Source organism: Geotrypetes seraphini, chromosome 4 (assembly GCF_902459505.1).
Source record: "Geotrypetes seraphini chromosome 4, aGeoSer1.1, whole genome shotgun sequence".
Taxonomy (NCBI): Eukaryota; Metazoa; Chordata; class Amphibia; order Gymnophiona; family Dermophiidae; genus Geotrypetes; species Geotrypetes seraphini.
The window spans coordinates 105,585,812-105,605,150 of NC_047087.1; the positions used below are offsets into that span (position 1 = coordinate 105,585,812).

Consider the following 19,339-nt stretch of genomic DNA (forward strand, 5'->3'; position numbering starts at 1 on the left):
CCATGGTCTGTGTTTATCTTTTCATGATATCTGGCTGGGTGGGCCCTGGTGCTAAACCGCAGCATCAGGACCTGTTGCTTTTTTCTCAAGTTTCACTGATACAGTAGCTAACTGAACTTAAAAACAGGGCATTTCCCCATCTTTGCATGCTCTTTGGTAAATGGTGTGAAATATCTTTTCACAGTTAATCTACTGTTTCTATCAGCTGCAGAAATAAAATACCAGTTGCAGGGAGAGAGAGAAGTTTCTGTAGAGAGAGAAAAGTTTCTGTGAACTTCTGGTTTTTCCCTATCCCACTTCACCTGGTTTAATGTCAGGACTTACAAGGATCTTTCCATGCCAGAAGTTTCCATGATTTACCTCCTTTCCATCTTCCTCCTCCTCTCAGGACTGCCTAGGGCGAACCTGAGGCTGTGACCACAACCATGCAATTGGGGAGAAGGTTGGGAAGGGAGGGGGGGTTGGGGTTCCAGGGGGGGAAGTCCTTGGCCTACATGGTTGCTGCTGGTATTCTTTCGATTATTGGGAAGGGTGGGATCAGACCCTGCTGCGAGACTCCTGCACCTGACATTTACCATGGTACTGGTGCTGCTCGGGCAGGTCCTGAGCGTCATGTGGCTGCCCTGGGTATGGCTGGGAACCCGGGGTGGATTTTTTCCGCACTTAGCATTTTATATGTTTGTACTAGCCCCTTTTGTACCTGCTGGCTAACACTTTGAGAATAGTATCCTGGAATGTTTCAGGCATTACCTCTCCCATAAAACGAACAAAAATTTTAACACAGCTCAAACGACATAAGGTCGACATAGTCTGTCTGCAAGAAACCCGACTTAGAGAATTGGAACATCAGAAATTGAGGAGGTCCTGGGTAGCCGTAGTGCATGCTGCATCTTCAACTCATAAGCGGGCAGGGGTGGCGATACTGATTAGTAAGACATTGCCTTACACTGCGAAAGTAGTAGCCTCGGACCCACAGGGCCGCTACCTCTTGCTGCAGTTGTCAGTAGGCACATATTCCTTTTACTTGATGAATATATATGCACCTAATACCTATGACCATTCCTTCTTTGAGGGTCTTACTGCCATGCTTCTTGGGCGGGTTACTGATCCGGTATACATTGCAGGGGATTTCAATCAGGTGTTTGACCCGACTTGTGATTGTTCTCAGCCGGGACCTGGTGCGAGTATATCTCATACCAGAGGCCTGCCCTATCTTTGCGCCACTTTAGATCTGGTGGACCCGTGGAGAATTCTCCATACCACTGAACGGGATTACACACACCACTCCAGAGCACATAACACACAATCTAGGATAGATTACATCCTAACCAAGCGCAGAGCATTTCTAAATGTGGATGCAGCGGTAATAGGCCCGGCGGTGATTTCAGATCACGCGATGATCTGGCTAGATGTGAATGTGGGCTTCGGTTTACGTGGACCTGTACGTTGGCGCTTCCCTAGTTATCTATTTTCTGATGACCATTTCAAAACATACCTAACGACTAAATAGGGTGAATTCCTAGACTTTAATGGTCAGCATAGCAATGATCCAACACTGTTTTGGAGCACGGCTAAGGTGGTGCTCAGAGGAGATTGTATAGCTTATGTAATAGCGCGTAATTGCCGTTTGTCCCGGGGAATACTGCAGTTGGAAAAAGAACTAGCAAGCGCTAAGCGTCAGTATACCCTGTTCCCGACCTGCCACGCTAGGGAACACTTAGCTTCCGTGGAAACGACCCTCAACTCCTATATACATGAGCGCACGGTGAAAATGCTCTTGTATCAAAAATTTCGCTACCATCGCTATGGAAATCGGGCAGGGAAGTTATTAGCCCGCTTGACTTCCCAGGTGCGGGGTCACCGTTATGTTTTGGGATTGAGGGATAGTACGGGCCAATTTCAACACTCTACTGAACACATTGCACAAATTTTTCAGTCCCACTTCGGGAAGATATATGGGCGCCGGGACTCGGGAGCTAAACCCCTTATTAAGGACTATTTCACGGATTCCGGTTTACAGCTGCTCTCTGACTCGGATGTTAGGTTTCTTAATGCACCCATCACCCCTAAAGAACTACATAAAGCTATCCACAATCAACGAAATTTTTCAGCTCCAGGGCCGGATGGCTTTACGGCAGAATTTTCTCTCAGGGCAGCTTAGTCCTTTTTTAAGGGACTCTTACTCCCAGGTAATCCAGGATGAACATTTCCGTGGAGAAGTGAATGAGGCTTTAATCACGTTGATATTGAAGCCTGGCAAAGACAGTTCTGCTCCCGAGTCCTATCGCCCAATTTCTCTGCTGAATGTAGACATCAAAATTCTGTCCAAAATCTTAGCTGATAGATTAGCGACCCTTCTCCCCGATGTGATTGCATCCACACAAGTCGGCTTTGTACAGGGTAGACAAGCAGTACACAACGTACGTAAAGCATTGATAGCCTTAGCGCACACGCAATTCCATCACACTCCTATGCTTCTACTCAGTTTGGATGCGGCACAGGCGTTCGACCAGGTCAATTGGACGTACCTCTTTGAAGTGTTAAATTGTATGGGGATATCTGGCTGGTTCGCCTCGGCATTATGCTCTTTATATTCCACTCCAACAGCAAGACTACTTGTCAATGACATTATTACTGACCCAATACCTATTGAGAGGGGAACTCGACAGGGCTGTCCCCTCTCACCCCTCTTATTTCTATTGTACCTCGAACCCTTTCTTCGCACAGTGTCTCAGGACACCGACATAGTGGGTGTGGACTTCGGGACTCATTCACTCAAAGTGTTGGCCTTTGCAGATGACCTATTATTTTTGCTAACTGACCCCGCTCACTCTGTTCGATATTTATTGCAAGCGCTTGACGAATTCAAATTTTATTCGGGATTTACATTGAACTACCAGAAATCTATGGCTCTAGCTAGCCCCCTGACACTACAACAGACCTGGAGCGGTCACTTCCCATTTACGTGGGCTCAGACTTCAATTCGCTATTTGGGGGTACAGATCCCCCGAGACCTTATGACCCTGTACACCAGCAATATCACCCCATTGCTTCAAGACACCTCACAACATCTACAGAATTGGTCCACTTTTCCCTTATCAGTGGCGGGCCGGGTAGCCCTTTTTAATATGGTGCTCTTTCCCAAATGGTTATATCGCTTTCAGGTTTTACCTCTGCTGCTGTCCCATGCCCATAACATTCGTTTAACGAAAGAGCTACAGCGTTTTCTATGGGGTGGTAAGCGACCACGTATGCCCTTGCTACGGATGTGTCTGCCCAGGGATAGGGGGGGCTATGGTTTATTAAATGTACGTTGGTATGCTATGGCTTGTCAGATGAGACATATTAATGATTGGTTTAGAGGAACATCTGATTTTTCTGCTATACCACTGGAGTTATCTTTGCTGGCTCCGTTCCATGTGAGCTATTTTCTACATGTGGCGGATCCAAGGATGCGTCCTTTGGTGTCTCACTACCCCATTTTTATGCCGTCCAGAAGGACATGGAGATGGGTCTGTAAAACAGCCAAATTGTCTTCTAGGGTGTCTTTATATTTGCCTATACAGGGCAATGGAGCTTTCCAGCCGGGCATGCAAAATGCCACCTTTATTAGGTGGCAAGCACAAGGTCTACAATATCTTTTTCACCTGTTTTCGGAGGAGGTGAGCCTGGTCACATTTGCCGAGCTGCAACGAACTTTTGACCTACAGGCTAATGATCTCTTCGCCTATTACCAGATCCGTCACTATGTTCAGTCCCTCCCAGTGGCTGCCCTTACTGAAGTCTGCAGGGAGGCGCTTTCGGAACTCTTCAGCCTTTCAGCCCAACAGAGGATTCCTCTACGATTTCATATTGTGGGGATCCGGGATTGCCAACCAAGTATGAATCTGGATATATTAGCGACAGCGTGGGCTGAGGACTTGCATTGCCAGTTGACTGCTCAACAGTTACAACGGTCCTGAAGAACATTCAGAAGGTGTCACTCAATATTACTCACTGGGAAATGCAATTGAAAATTGTTCTTAGACTTTACATTCCACCAGAACGTGCAGCGCGGATGGGGATTACTGCGTCACATTCTTGCCCGAAATGCAATCAGGCTCACGCATCTTTGAGTCACATGTTTTGGGCCTGCCCCGCAATCCAACAGTTTTGGAGACATCTTGGCCTATATACCACATCGCTTTGGGGAAGGCGATGGCTTCCGCAACCGAGGGCGTTATTTGGATTTTATAATATAGCCTCGCCCAAACCCAGGGGAATGTCAGCATTTATCTCCAGAGCCCTTTTGATGGGAAAAAAAGCCGTCCTCACTAACTGGCTCTCCCGTGATACCCCGTCATATGCACAATGGAGATCCCTAATGATAGTGCATGCAACACTGGAGAGACGCATGGTGGGAGGCTTGACTCTTGGCCCGGGTCACAAATTTTGTCAGGTGTGGGAGCACTTCTGGCAGGACCTCACACCGCGTGCTCGCAGTAGACTTTTGAATCTTTAAGATTTTATTCCCACTCTCAGCTGTTGGACTGGCCATGGATTCTTGGGGAGGGGAGGGGGGGATGGGAGGGGAACTGATTATATTGTTGAAAATGTTATTTCCTGAATGGTACTACTGTTTGTATTTGCTTCTTACTGCTGGAATAATAAAAATCATTTAAACATAAGTTATTTCACTTTATTTTGGAATGTACTCAACACTCAGACCCCCCTCCAGCAGCCAAACCCCAATAAAACCCAGCACCTCTCCCCTAGAAGCCAGGAATGCAGCCGCCCAAAAGGATGTCTCAACAGGAGATCCTAGGGGTAGAAATTCCCTCCTTTGGAGTGAAAGTAGGCTGGGGGAAGCAAAAACAGCCCATGGACTGGAAGACAAGCACATTAAAGCCAAAGAAACAATCCTCAGACAAGCCCATGTGCACTAGAACACCCCCAGGGCAAGAACCCCAAACATACCAAGCAAACACTCCCCATTCACACACACACCAAAACCCCCCCACAAGCAGTCACAAGGCAGCCATGCCCCCAACTGGCCAAGCACTCAACAGGCAAATCCTAGGGGTCGCTAAATGTAGAACAGTGTTTTTCAACCTTTTTTGGGCAAAGGCACACTTGTTTCATGAAAAAAATCACGAGGCACACCACCATTAGAAAATGTTAAAAAATTTAACTCTGTGCCTATATTGACTATATATAAAGTAATTCTCTTGAATAGGAATCAAATAAACACAAAGAAAGTATTTTATAATTACTTTATTATGAAATATTAAGTAAACAGAATAGTGAAAAATTATAAAATACTTTATTCAGTGCGAAACCTGGGCCTGTTTGGCTGAACACAAAGCTGATATTCTGGCTGGAATCGAAGAAAGACACACACGTAGCTCTTCGTCAACAGCTCTCAGTCTCTCTCTGTATTTGGTTTTTATAGCATACAAAAATAGATAAATATACCCTCCGTCCTTTTTATTAAACCACAATAGCAGTTTTTAGCGCAGGGAGTAACGCTGAATGCCCAGCGCTGCTCTTGACGCTCATAGGCTCCCTGCGCTAAAAACCACTATTGCGGTTTAGTAAAAGGTGACCATATTCTAAAATATAGACAGCAGATATAAATTCAGAACTGTGCATAGTAAGTGAAGGGAAGTTTTCATCTCTGGGAATTTACCCAGTTAACTATTAAGTTATTTGGGCAAATTCCTTTGAAAACTGTGGTAATACTGCCTCCACTTTGCTAAATTTAAAATAAAATCATTTTTCCTACCTTGTCTGGTGATTTCTGGTTGCACTTTCTTCTTCTGACTGTGCATCCAATCTTTCTTCCCTTCTATCAGCCTGTATGCTTTCTCTCCTCCACACCTCATTCCCTCACCCAACTTTTTCTTCCTCTCTCCCTGACCTTTCTTTCTTTTTTTCTGTTTCTCTTCTTTCCTTCTGTTTCCCTGCCTGCCCCCTTTCTTTCTTTCTCCCTGCCATTCCCCAAGCCACTGCCGCTGCCATCGGGGAACAGGACCCACCAATGGATAACAGGCCCAAAGCCGATGCCGACGCATGCTCTCCCTGACGTCAATTCTGCAATCGGAGAGGAAGTTCCGCCCAGCCAGGCAGCGATTGGCTGGCCCGAACTTCCTCTCCGACTGCAGAATTGACGTCGGGGAGAAGAAGACTTATTGGCTCGATAGATTAGATCGCCAAGACAAAGTGAGTCCTGGGTGATCGACTCACTTTGGCTTGGCGAGCTACTAGCGCCCCTGCCTCGGGCCCCCTGTCAGCTCCGGGCCCCTGAATGCAGGACTGGTAGTACTGCTCTGATGGTGGCCCTGCGGCACACCAGGCAACATCTCGCGGCACACTAGTGTGCCGCGGAACAGCGGTTGAAAAACACTGATGTAGAACACTCACACAGCCAGAGCCAAGCAGCAAAAAGCACTCAGGGCCATGGGAGAACAACCAAACAGCAAGAGACCAAGACCAAACTCCCCCCCAAGGCTTCCTCAGGCCGTTCCCTCAGGCATATTGTCCACCACAAAATGCTGGGCAGTCTCCAGTGAGGTAAAATGATGGGCCTGGCCCTGGTGCATTAGCCGCAACCGTGCTGAATACTGCAGCGAAAAGGGGATGCGGCGCTGGATAAGAGAGGTGCACAGGGGAGAAAATTGCCATCGATCCTGGGAAACCTCAGCGGAGTAGTCCTGGAAACAAAGAATGGGGTGATTTTCATAGTTCAATTTCTTCCCCTGACATAGGGCATGCAGGATCGCTGCTTTATGTTTGTAGTTCAACAGCTGACAAATAACCACTCAAGGTCTTCCCGCGTCCTCCCGTCGTTGTCCCAGCCGATGTAAGCTCTTGATGGTGATGGGGCCCAGTGACGCCAGCAGAGTGAGTCCTGTAGCCAGTGCTCCAAGAACTCACCCAAATTGCACTCTGTTATGGTCTTGGGCAGGCCCACAAAACAGATTATTTCTCCGCAACCTTTTTTCGAGGTCATCGATCCTCGTCCATAGTTCTGCCACGGCTGAGGTATGGGTAGATTGTACCTGGGAGAGCTGTTGCACATTGTCCTCTATAGTGCTAATGTGCTGCTGTGTATCATTCAGCTCTGCCAATAAATTAGCAAAGCGCTAGTCCAGGGAGTCAAGTTTGTCCAGATTGCGCTGAAATTTGCCTCCCAAGGCACCTTCCACAGCTGCCTAGACCTCCGTGGTCACCTCCGCTACCCATGCAGGGCTAGACGATCCAGACGAAGCCGGCGCCATGCGGTCCATCAGCTTTTTTGTTCCACCAGTCGGAGCGTCTCGCGCTCTTTACGACATCCTCTCGCTGCCATATACCGCCGAACTGGAACACCGAGCACAGCACCCGAATCAGCAGGGAGAGCACTGCTATGTTGAAGATTAACAGGGTGAAAAGCAGGTAAATTGCAGAATCGTGGCGGGTGCAGCCGGAGCAGCACTTCTTGCGACTTACTGCCCCATGTTTCTGCCAGAAGTCCTCTGATCTATTTTTTTTAACAGGAAAAAAAACCCACTAGCTCAGAAATGTTACAGTTCATAAGCAGGTTTGCTCTTGCCATCACAAGCCACTTTCTTCCAATCAAAAATGCTCAAAAACAAAACACAGTTCATGGCAATGTTCTCCTCAGAGAGTTAAGGGCACAGTATGTACACTCACTTTTACAGCAGTTGATTTACCTCAGTTCTACACTAGTTTCTGGTACACTCTCTGCTTTTTCAAAATCCTTAACTTCCACATTATTCACTTGTCCCAGTCCTTCAGCCTCTCACAGTCTGGCTGGGAAAACAAACGTCCTGTTCTGCCTCTTTCCGTCTTCTGCTTCTTCTGCTGGGCACCTCCCAGCTCCTTCTTTCTTGATTCCCTCACCAGCTTCCATTTAGGGAGCTCCAAACCATGCCCCCTCTGCCTGGCTGAGGGGAGGAGGTGAATCAGTTCTCTAGAGAACTGCTACGTCTGCCAGAGGTCAGATTTCCCTGCTCCTTTCTTAAAGGAACAGCAAGCATTTCAGATGTCTCCTGCCAGGATTTCAAGGCTCTATACAAGAGTGCAAGCTTTCCTGCAGAACTTTCTCTGTCTTATACTGGCTATTCCAGAGATAGTCATCGCCTGCCTGTTCTAGGGCACTGACCTGGTCAGCTCTTCTGCATTGGGGCTATCTAGCCATTACACTTTTCATAGGAACAAAACCACTGCTGGCAGTGGGTTTGTTACATGTGCAAGATCGTCTCGCTAACATTCCTTGTCTCAGAGACAAACTGTTTGGTGACAAGATTGAACAGACCACTGAGAAAACATGAACAAAGTGTGACAACTTTCTCTACTTCAAAATTTTCCAAACACAAGACTACAAGAAGATAGTACAATCCTAGATATCAGTCAGCATCTTTTAAGAGATGCTATTCTCAGCCCATGTCTTCTAGGTCTCCTCCACAGGAGCGTCCCAGGCAACAATGATCCCAGAAACAAGCTCAGCCTCAGCAAAAATCTACTGTCTTTGATTCCCTCATCCAGAGATTAGCCACTGTTCTACCATCCCACCTTCCTCTTCTTCTCATCAGAGGTCACCTAACTCAATATTACCATCGTTGGAACCTAATCACCACCAACAGTTGGGTCTTGCAGATCATAAAAGGAAGCTATGCTCTTCGTCTTCACAAAGTGCCTCCACACAGACCTCCAAGAAAGTATTCTTTCAACTCTCAGCAGACCTCCCTTCTACAACAAGAACCCTCAGGCCTTCTGCAGCTGAATACTATTGAACCAGTACCCCCTCAGCCGACGGACCTAACGTTCTACTTTAAATATTTCTTTATACCAAAGAAGACCTGCAGGACTGTGCCTGATCCTCGACCTCCATGCCCTCAACATGTATTTAGTCAAAGAGAAGTTTTGCATACTGTTCCCAAGAACTGGCTTTACTCTCTGGATCTCAAAGAAGCACACACACACGGCATCCTCCCTCCCTTTATCCCACTTTCTTGGAACTCCTCAAATCCTATTACCACCAGACCCACCCACAAATTAAAACTATCCTCCCCCTCATTAAAAGGCATTTCCCATGCAGGAAAACTAGGGACCTCCTTCCCCTTCAGAATCACTGAGCTCTGGAACAACCTTACCTCCCCTCTTTGGAACCTGAGCTCTCTCCAACTTTTCCGCAAACATCTGAAAACCTGGTTATTCTCAAAAATGTGATACTTGCTCCATCTCTGGCATACTATGCCCTCTAAATATTCTTCTTACTCTGACCTTAAACCCTTCATTGTAGTTCCTTTCTATCCCAACTCCTGTAAACTGTACCGAGCTCTACGATTGTGGAGAGGATGCGGTATACAAACCTAAGGTTTAGTTTAGTTTAGTCTAATTCGCCTCTGCAATCAAATGTCTACTCAACAAATCATCTCAGCGCATCACATGATTTGTCTCCTAGGACACATAGCTTCCACAGTTTGTGTTACACCATTTGTCCATCTTCATCTCAGAGACCCCCAATGGTCTCTTGTTTCTCAATGGTATCAGGCCACAGATTCACTCTCCCATCAACTCAGAGTCATCTCATTTCTTCATCAATTTCTGCAGTGGTGGCTTATCCCAAACAATCTCTCCAGGGGCCTACTTTTCCATGTGCCCCTGCATTAGAAGATCTTAACAGATGTGTTAATGTCTGGATAGGGAGCTCATCTAGATGACCTTCGTACTCAAGGGACTTGGACCGTTCAAGAGCAATCTTTCACATCAGTCTACTAGAACTGCAAGCAGTCCGCAGATCACTCACACATTTCAGGATCGACTTCTCAATCAAGTGGTTCTGGTACCCACAGACAAATCAAGTTGCTATGCAAGGGTGCATGGGTTCTCGCATCCTTTGCAAAGAAGTGACTCAAATCTGGAATTGGACTATTCCACGAAACATCTTAAAGCAGTATATCTGGCAGGCAAGTAGAACGTACTGGCAAACAAGCTGAGTAGTTACCTTCAACCTCAAGAGTAGTCCCTGAACACAAGGACAGTATAACAAATCTTTTCAGTATGGGGAACCCCTCAAATAGATCTGTTTGTGTCTCCCATTAATCACAAACTACTGCATTTTTATTCCAGACTATATTTGCCACATCATCTTGAATCCGATGCCTTCCTGATAGACTGGACAGACCGTTTCTCTGTTTTTTCTCCAAAACCCTTAATAGTGAAACTTCTATTCAAAATCAAACAGGAACTAGCTGCGATATATCTCATTGCTCCAAGATGGCCAAGACAGCCCTGGTTTCCTCTTCTATTTTCATCTGCAGATTTACCCAACTCTTTATTATACAGAACGAAGGGTCCCTACTCCACCCTACTCTATGTTTGTTGGCTCTAACAGCCTGTTACCTCTCTCCCAGTGAATAAATCATATCTATCTCTCCTCTTCAATATGAGCTGCTATAGACGCTGCTAGGAAACTGTCCACACAGCGCTGCTATCACTTTAAGTGGATTTGCTCCACTTTATGGTGTAATCAACACATCTTGTTTCCAGATACATGTCCCCTGTCATCATTACTGGATTACCTTTTATATATCTCGAACTCAGGTCTAAAGACTACTTCAGTAAGAGTGCACATCAGTGCCATCATTACCTTTCACATTCTTCTTCACGATAAACCTCTGGCTACACACCCATTAGCTTCCAAATTTATGAAGGGACTTGTGCACACAAAACTCCCAATCAATGCCCCTCCAGTTTCTTGGGACTTCAGTGTTGTACTTTCCACACTTATGAAGCCACTGTTTGAACTGTTGGCATTTTCATCCCTCAAATATCTCATGTGGAAAGTGATCTTCTTGATCACTTCAGCTTGTCGTGTCAGTGAACTTCAAGCAGTAGTTTCAGATCCACCTTATACAACATTCTATCATCACAAAATAGTCATATGTACTCATCCCAAATGCTTACCAAAAGTAATTTTGGAGTTCCACTTCAACCAGTCTATAGTTTTGCCTGTATTCTTCCCATGACCACATACCCATCCGGGTAAAGCTGTACTTCATACACTGGACTATAAATGTGGTTCAGCGAACAAAGCCTTGTAGAACCTCTACCCAGCTATTCCTCTCATTTGATCTTAACAGACTGGGAACTCCGGTTACCAAGAAAGCTATTTCTATATGGTTGGCAGACTACATCTCCTTCTGCTATGTTCGGGCTGGGATACTGTTGGAAAGTCGTGTCACAGCTCACAAAGTTTGAGCAATGGCAGCCTCAGTTACTTTTCTCTGTTCTACTCCTATTGAGGACATTTATAATGCTGCCACCTGGTCCTCTATACATATTTTCATGTCTAATTACTCTCTGGAAACTCATTCCAGATGGGACAGTCAGTTTGGCCAAGCAGTTCTCCAAAATTTATTCTCTACGTAAGTGCCAACTTCCCTCCATCTCTTCCTTAGTAGCGAAGGAATCCATCTGTGAGAATACACTGCCTGCTTGTCCTGGGATAAAGCACATTTACCTGTAACAGATGTTATTCAGGGACAGCAGGCATATATTCTCACAAGCCTCCCACCTCTCCTAGTTTGCTTTTTAGCTTTTTTATTGAACTGATGGTCCCACGAGCTTACATCAAGTGGGAATGCACTCACAGTTTTGAGTCTTCTGAAGAGTTTTTGAGACTTCTGAAGAAGTTAAAATGACAGTACACTTTTGTACTGACCATACTGAAGCTTCGTGGATGATGTCACCCATATGTGTGAATATCTGCCTGCTGTCCTTGGATGATACCTGTTACAAGCTATATGCACAGGAGACCGTACAGCCCACCCTGTGTGGACTTTTGATTTGCCTGATTACTGCCTTGGACATTGCCAGTGTCCATCTCAAGATCTCTCTTACTGTATCTAAGATTTAACAAAGACATCGCCATAGGAACAGGGGGCTCCCTATTCCCTTTCCCTTTCCCTTTGGGAGAGTCTTTAGCCCCTACTAATTACACTTAGCAGGTTGGTTTCTAGCTACTCATGTGCATAATTTGTTGTTCAGTGTTAACTTGTTAAATGTTTATTGATCATTGTTCTGTTGCCTAAGTTTCAGAGCAGAACAGAATATGTTTGTTGCTGGGAAAGCTCTCTGTGCCCCTCCTTCTCTTTTCTTCTGTTTCAGTGGAGTTCGATTGCTTTGGTACCAGTTGAAGAGGGACCTGTTCTTCACTGCAGAAGGGGAGGAGTTCAAGATCTTAAAGTGACACCCATCTGCAGTTTCATGGTTGGTGGGAATCAACAGCTAAAATCTGACTCCTGTGTATATTAAAAGAAACAAGATTATTGAGGTAAGAACCTAATCTTTCATTTTATGAGATTGTGCCATACTCCTCTGTTTACATTAACATTGGCACTCTTAATTCCATTCGCCTTTACTTGCTTCATTCACCCCCCAAAATTAACTGCAAACCATATAAATAGTAGCAAAACATTGACTGCAGCTTTATTACAACAAACATTTCTTAACAGCAGTAATGATTACTGTGGATGGGCAGACTAGATGGGCCATTTATTTGTCCTTTATCTGCCATCATGTTTCTATAACACCATAGCACTATGTTTCTATAACACCATAACAATACAATTTTGTTTCCTCCACAGCTAGGCGATACCACACTAGCTGTTTTATTAAGCCACCGTCTTTAACTCTTTTCACCCAAAATACACGACCTGTAGTACTGCAAGACTGTGCTCTGACTCATGGCGGTATCGCACATGAGTCTTAACTTAAAACATACTGAACCCTGTTTCTTATTCATTAATTTAAATGACCCTCTTGCCTTCCAAACCTTCTCCGCCATATGCGATGACAGCTTGTCGTTGCTTGCTCCACCCCAGAAGCTGCGGCTGTATTGCCACTAATGCAAGGCTCCAACACGTCCTGAATATCACTCAAAAAGATGTCAAGGCATATGTCAGAAAGATGCACCCCATCTGGGTAATAAAGCCCAGGACAATCTCTAGTTAATAAGTCATAAGACAAAACCATCCCACGCAGAGCTATTATGAAATGAGCCACCTCAGTATTTACTCGCTTACGCAAATGCTCCACTGCTTGTACTTTACATGCCTCATGCCACACCAAACGTGGAATAATATTAAACCACACCAACCGTACAGTTGAAAAATACTTTGCAATCACCAGCAAGGTCCTTTTCATTAGATGAATCAATTCAACCCCATTTAGTGCTCAAATATTTCCCCCTGAATGAAATACAATGACTTCCTGTGAAGAAAAATGTTGGACTTGTAACAGGGTGGACAGAAGCTGCTCCCATAATATGCCATGGATTCCCAGCCACTGAATGCAAATGTTCAGAGCTGAAAGGCCCAGATCATTTCCCCAAGAAGATTCCTTTGCTCTCTGAGCCCAAAAAAACATAGGAATGACCACAAATCCACTTACAGTTATCAATGGGCACGCCATCTATAATAGAAACTAAACAAAATTAATGAGCATGTCTTACCAAAACACATTAAAGCTCCCTGGGTTGCACATAACACCGATAAGCAATAGAATGCCACCTTCCCAACTTCTTAATCTGCTCAACAGAACCCCTCCCCCCCCGAGAGCATCAAAAGACGCTACCCCAATTTGCAAAGAGTGAGTCCCATACAGTGAAGGATCATGCCCCACTTCCTGTAAGCCCATTTTTAGCAGTGTCAAAAACTGATAGCGTGTTAAAGGGACACCATCCTGATGCACAAACCAATACAGCCTTGCCACTGGGCACTGCTGTACATAGAGCTTCACGCACTGCACTAGATAAGACAACAAAGAAGGCATCTATCGCAGCACCACCCAAGTTCCTCTCCCCATTTGTTCCATCTTAGATTTCCTAAAGTACAGCCGCAACATAGCAAGTTCAGAGAAGGGCTCTAAAAATGATAAAGGAGATTGAACACATTTGTTGTAAAGAGAGGCTGAAAAGTTTAGGGCTTTTTAGTTTGGGAAAAAACATCTGAGAGGGATTATATAGGAATTTATAAAGTGGGGTGGATTGATTGAATATAGAATGAATTCTTAATCCTTCAAACACTAAAATAAGAGGACAGCTCATAAAACTAATGACAAGCAGATTGAAAATAAATTCTATATATGACACTCAAAATATTGGCACAAAAAAGCGCTATTCTATAAGCTGCACTTTGTTAGATGCGGTTTATAGAATAGCACTTGCACCTGGGAACTGTGACTAAATTTAGACATTCCCATTTACACCCAGGAAAACATGGTTCAAATGCCTGCACCTAAATTTAGGTGCGGATGGCTGTATTCTATAATTATTCGCATAACTGAAATGAACATCCCTGATCTGCCCATTTCTGCACCCCCCCCCTTTTTTGTTGCTTTGTGTATAAAATTTAGGCATGGATCATGTCTAAATTTATGCACGTAACATGTAACTGATTAATTGCTTTTAAGAAGCCAGTTATTGGCACTAATTAGCTTGTTATTCAGTTAAATTACATTTTACTTTATACTTTATACAGACTCCACTTTTTAAGCTGAGAGCACTAACCCCCGGAAGAAAAAAGCCTCAGGTTTTCTTTCAGGTAGAGCTTAAAAGCTCAAACCTCCTTCACCCACATCATTGGCTTAAAAAACTTCCGGAGGGGGTGTGCAAGTGCCGCAGTTAGTGCAGGACTGAAACAGCTAATGTCTCTAAGTCATAAGGAATTTAAGTGATATTTAAATAGAAGCCGCTGTTTCACGGTAAAAACCGTTTCTTCAGGACATATAAACTTTCACATTCCAGTATGTTTCTGTGCACTAACTGCGGCACTTGCACACTCCCTCTGGAAGTTTTTTAAGCCAATGATGTGGGTGGATGAGGTTTGAGCTTTTAAGTTCTACCTGAAAGAAAACCTGAGGCTTTTTTCTTCCGGGGGTTAGTGCTCTCAGCTTAAAAAGTGGAGGCTGTATAAAGTAATATTTATTACCCACTTTAACTACATTAATTATTATAATTAAATTACATTTGCAATTTGGTGCGTGAACAAAATTGCATGCACAATTTTTAGCACTTTTTATAGAATTTGGGCAAACTTGTAGATATTTTTTCATGCACACAAAGTTAAACTGTGGAATCTGTTGCTGAAGGATGTGGTAATGAACACTGTGGGATTCAAAAGAGGTTTGGAGACGTTCCTGAAGGAAAAATCTTTTTTAAAAAAGTTATTACCTGGTAAATGTTTTCTTCTTAATACTGAGCTCTGAGGAATAATGTCAGGTACCTGTGTTTTGGACTAGCCACTACTAGAGGCAGAATGATATGCTTGATAGACCTTGGTCAGACTGTGAATGGCTTTTCTTATATTATCTGGATATTGGCAAAATTCAGCTCCCTCTAGATAAGCTTTCCATTTAAGTTGAGCCATTGCAATAGCTGTCCTAACTTCATTGGATAAAGGCCGCCGTCAAGCACTCTTAAGTGAATATTCCATAGCATTACATCAACTAATAGCACTGTTGAATATACACATAAAGTGCTGGCCCTGTATATTATTTTCCAGCAGATCCAGCTAAATATTGGGCCCTATTATTTTATGAAATTTTCATTATAAAACAAGCCAGGAAACACTCATATTTTTTTTATTTCAGCTACTCATAGGATATGAAAGTGGGACTCTTGTTCAGTGGGATTTGCGTTCAAAAAGAGCAGATTTAAGATTTTACTATGATGAGGTAAGCCAATTCATTTATTCTGAAAAAGGACATTTTGAAAATACAATGAAGAAAAAATTGTAATACTTCTAAATTAAATTCTGTGTTTGTCATGTATAATGCTTCTAATTCTGCCATACATCTGTAGCATAATGGTTAAGCCATTGAGTCACTTGTTTGGGAGGCTGAAAAAGAGGAGAGGGAGTCCTAGGATGCACAAATTTCTTCTTCATCCCTTCTCCCTTTTGGGCAACTCACAGACACAGATATTCTTCTGCTTTCTTCTCTGTTTCTTTCCCCCAGAAACAAAGGAAGGATTGATTGTCTACATCACTTATCTGCATAATACAACACCGCTGATTTAGTAAGGGCATGTACCAGAACAGTGACTGAGGCAGGAAGCCAGAAGCCGTTAAGTCCCTATCTCATGCTTCTGATTGTGTCATTTTGGTGCCTAGGATCTTTTTTTTTTCTCCCACGCTTGTTAGATCTGTCATTCCCCTGCTGTCGAGTTTCCCAGGGGCCATCTTGTATATCTGAGCTTCGGTCCTGCCTAAGGGCGCCAAAATCTTAAATCTGTCTGTGTTCAAAACTTCTGTTTTAAAAGCTGAACATTCAGAACAAATATTTCAATAATTCAGCCTCCCCAGCCTCCCCCTCCATTGGCAGCAGGAGAAGCCTTAATAAGATGTCATGATCCTGCTGCTGTGGGATGAGTCTTGTGATAAGAACTGCAAAATCTCACGGCTCTTATTGCAAGACTGTTCTTGCAGCAGCCGGAGATGACTTCTTATTAAGGTGTCTCCTGCTGCTTCAGGGGAGGTAATTTGTTAGTACCATGGCTGTGGAGTTTTGGTGAGTCAGGGGGTGGAGGCAGAGTGGGCTGGGCTGGAGCAAGATTGAACAAAGTGGGGTAGAGCTGGGGCGTTGCCTTAAAAATCTTCCTTTAAAAAGTTGGGCCCCTTTGGCACTCTGGAAGGGGTGTTAGGCCATGGTGGTGTCTCTTTGAAGTAACATCAGTTGATGATCCTAAAGTAATTGGGAAATGGGTTCTTTTTGGTCAACCCAGTCACCATTCTTTAATCGGGAACTTCTGGCATGAAATAGCACTAGAAATATTGAAGTGGCATTTTGCATCAAAGAGCTGATAGGGACACTTACTATACTGGACTGGACAAACAAATTTCTCTATGCATTTCCTCCAATACCTTTGATAGGAAAACTTTTCTTCAAATTCAAACAGGAACCATCTACTATGATTCTTATAGTTCTGAGATGGCCAACACAGCCCTGGTTTCCGTGTCTCCTTCAACTCAGTGCAAGCGAACCCATACCTTTACAGGTTTTCCCAACTCGTTTAACTCAATGAGGAGTCTCTTCTCTACCCCAAACAATGTTCACTAGCTTTCACAGCCTAGTACCTCTCTTCCACAGAGCAAATCAATTTGATATCTCTGCTCCAGTATCAGCTATCAGACACGGCCATAAAACTGTCCACAAAGCGCTGTTACCATTTCAAGTGAATCTTTCTTTGGTGTAACCAGCACATTTTGCTTCCAGATATGTGTCCTCTGTCATCTGTGTTCGATTACCTCTTACATCGCTAACTCAGGATTAAAGACAACTTTGGTGAGGGTCGAGCTCGGTGCAATTAATGCTTTTCACATATCTCTCAACATACGTCTTACTTCATACCCATTGGTTTCCAGATTTATGAAAGGTCTGTTACATTCAGAACCCCCAATCAATCCTTCTTCAGTGGCTTGGGACCTCAATGTTGAATTTTCAACTTTAATGAAGCCACCATTTGAGCCACTGGCATCTTCAGAACTCAAGTATCTAATGTGGAAAGTGGTCTTAATCTACATCACTTCAGCATGCTGAGTCAGTGAGCTCCAAGCACTAGTTTCAGATCCATCTTATACAACATTCTACCATGATAGAGTTGTCCTTCGTACTCATCCCAAATTCTTACCAAAAGTAATTTCAGATTGTCATCTCAACCAGTCTATAGTTTTGCCTGTTTTCTTCCCAAACTCACATTCCCATCCTGGTGAAGCTGCTCTCCACAGATTGGACTATAAACGTGCTTTGGCTTATTACTTGGATCAGACAATGCCTCACAGATTCTCAGATCAACTATTCCTCTCATTTGATCCTAACGGACTGGGAGCTTCTGTAATCAGGAGAACAATTTCTACTTGGTTAGTGGACTGTATTTCCTTCTGCTTAGGCTGAGTTACCATTGGAAGGTCGAGTCACAGCACATAAAGTTAGAGCAATGGCAGCTTCAGTGGCTATTCTCTGTTCCACTCATATTGAGTCTATGCTACTGGCTAAATAAAGTTTGCTTTGGATCGTCCACTGCTGCATGTTTGACATATTTTCCTCTTGACTCTTGTATTTGGACTACTCTCCCCATCGTAGAGACCTCTCTGGCTATTTTCTTCGGTGTGGTCACTCATATTGAAGACATTTGCAAAGCAGCCACTTGGTCCTCAATGCATACCTTCACATCCCATTACTGTCTGGAGATTTGTTCCAGATGGGATAGTTGGTTCGACTAAGCTATTCTGCAAAATTAATTCTCTGTTTAGATACCAGCTTCCCTCTGTCCCTTTTGCAGTAGCTAGGGAGTCCCATCTGTGAGAATATGCTGCCTGCTTGTCCTGGAATAAACCATAGTTACTTACCTGTAACAGGTGCTATCTGGGAACAGCAGGCAGATATTCTCACAACCCTTCCACGTCCCCTAGTTGGCTTCTTAGCCTTTTTTTTTTATTAATTGAAATGATGGTCCTGCGAGCTGACGCAAGGTGGGAAGGCACTTGCACATGCGTGATACAGGCCTTCTAAAGAATTTAAAAGTGACAGTATACTTTTGCAATGTCCGTATTGGGCTCCGTAGATGACATCATTCATCTGTGAAAATATCTGCCTACAGTCCCTGGATAACACCTCTTACAGGTAAGTAACTGTGGTTTCTGGTGAAAAATGTATGTTTTGAACGTGTGAAAGGACAGATCTTCTGGAAAAGTATCATGGTGTGACAGAGTGTATGAAACCCTGCCACTTTCCTGGCCTGGCACTGCTGCTCAAACTCAGAATAACCCTCAGGAAAGCCCGGCACTCCCCTTCCTGGCTAAATTGGTTCACAACCACAGCAGCACTGAGAAAGAGTTTCTCCCAGGAAGGGGATAGGGGAGAAAAATAGGAAATCAAGAAGTGACTCAGGGGAACTTAAAAGGCCGAGCCAGACCCAGGAGGAGAGGTGTGCTAGAGGGAACCTAGGACCTAGAGAAGCTGGTTGAAGGGCCTGGCACAGGCAGAGTTTGTAGGAGGTAAGACACTCTACTGCTTTTAGAAACCCTTCCTTTGTTCTAGTGCCTGCTAAGACCTGGGACCAACTGCTGCCTGTTTCCTACCCATAGAATAGAGACTGTTTGGGGCGTGTCACGCCCTATGGAAAACGGGACTAGTGTTTGGGAAGAGACTGAGGGAAAGCCTACTGTTTTCTTTTGAAGAACACAAACTTAGAGGAGCCTGTGAAGAAACAGGCTTTGCACTACTGTGGAATTAAGGAGTTTTTTTCTTTGAGTGCCCAGAGTGTGGTCTGTCTGTCCATCTATGCAACCCT

The 19,339-nt window shown here is 44.2% G+C and overlaps 1 protein-coding gene across 6 annotated transcripts in view; it reads left to right on the forward strand.

Moving 5' to 3' along the window:
• Positions 1-19,339, forward strand: part of STXBP5L (syntaxin binding protein 5 like) — an 815,959-nt gene that overhangs the window by 206,789 nt on the left and 589,831 nt on the right. For all 6 annotated transcript variants that reach the window (XR_004539193.1, XM_033941651.1, XM_033941652.1 and 3 more), the window contains one exon: positions 15,640-15,723. Coding sequence is in view for 5 of the 6 variants with exons in the window: in XM_033941651.1 (XP_033797542.1) it covers positions 15,640-15,723 (84 nt within the window). In the remaining variant the exon portion in view is untranslated. The remainder of the gene's footprint in view (positions 1-15,639; positions 15,724-19,339) is intronic.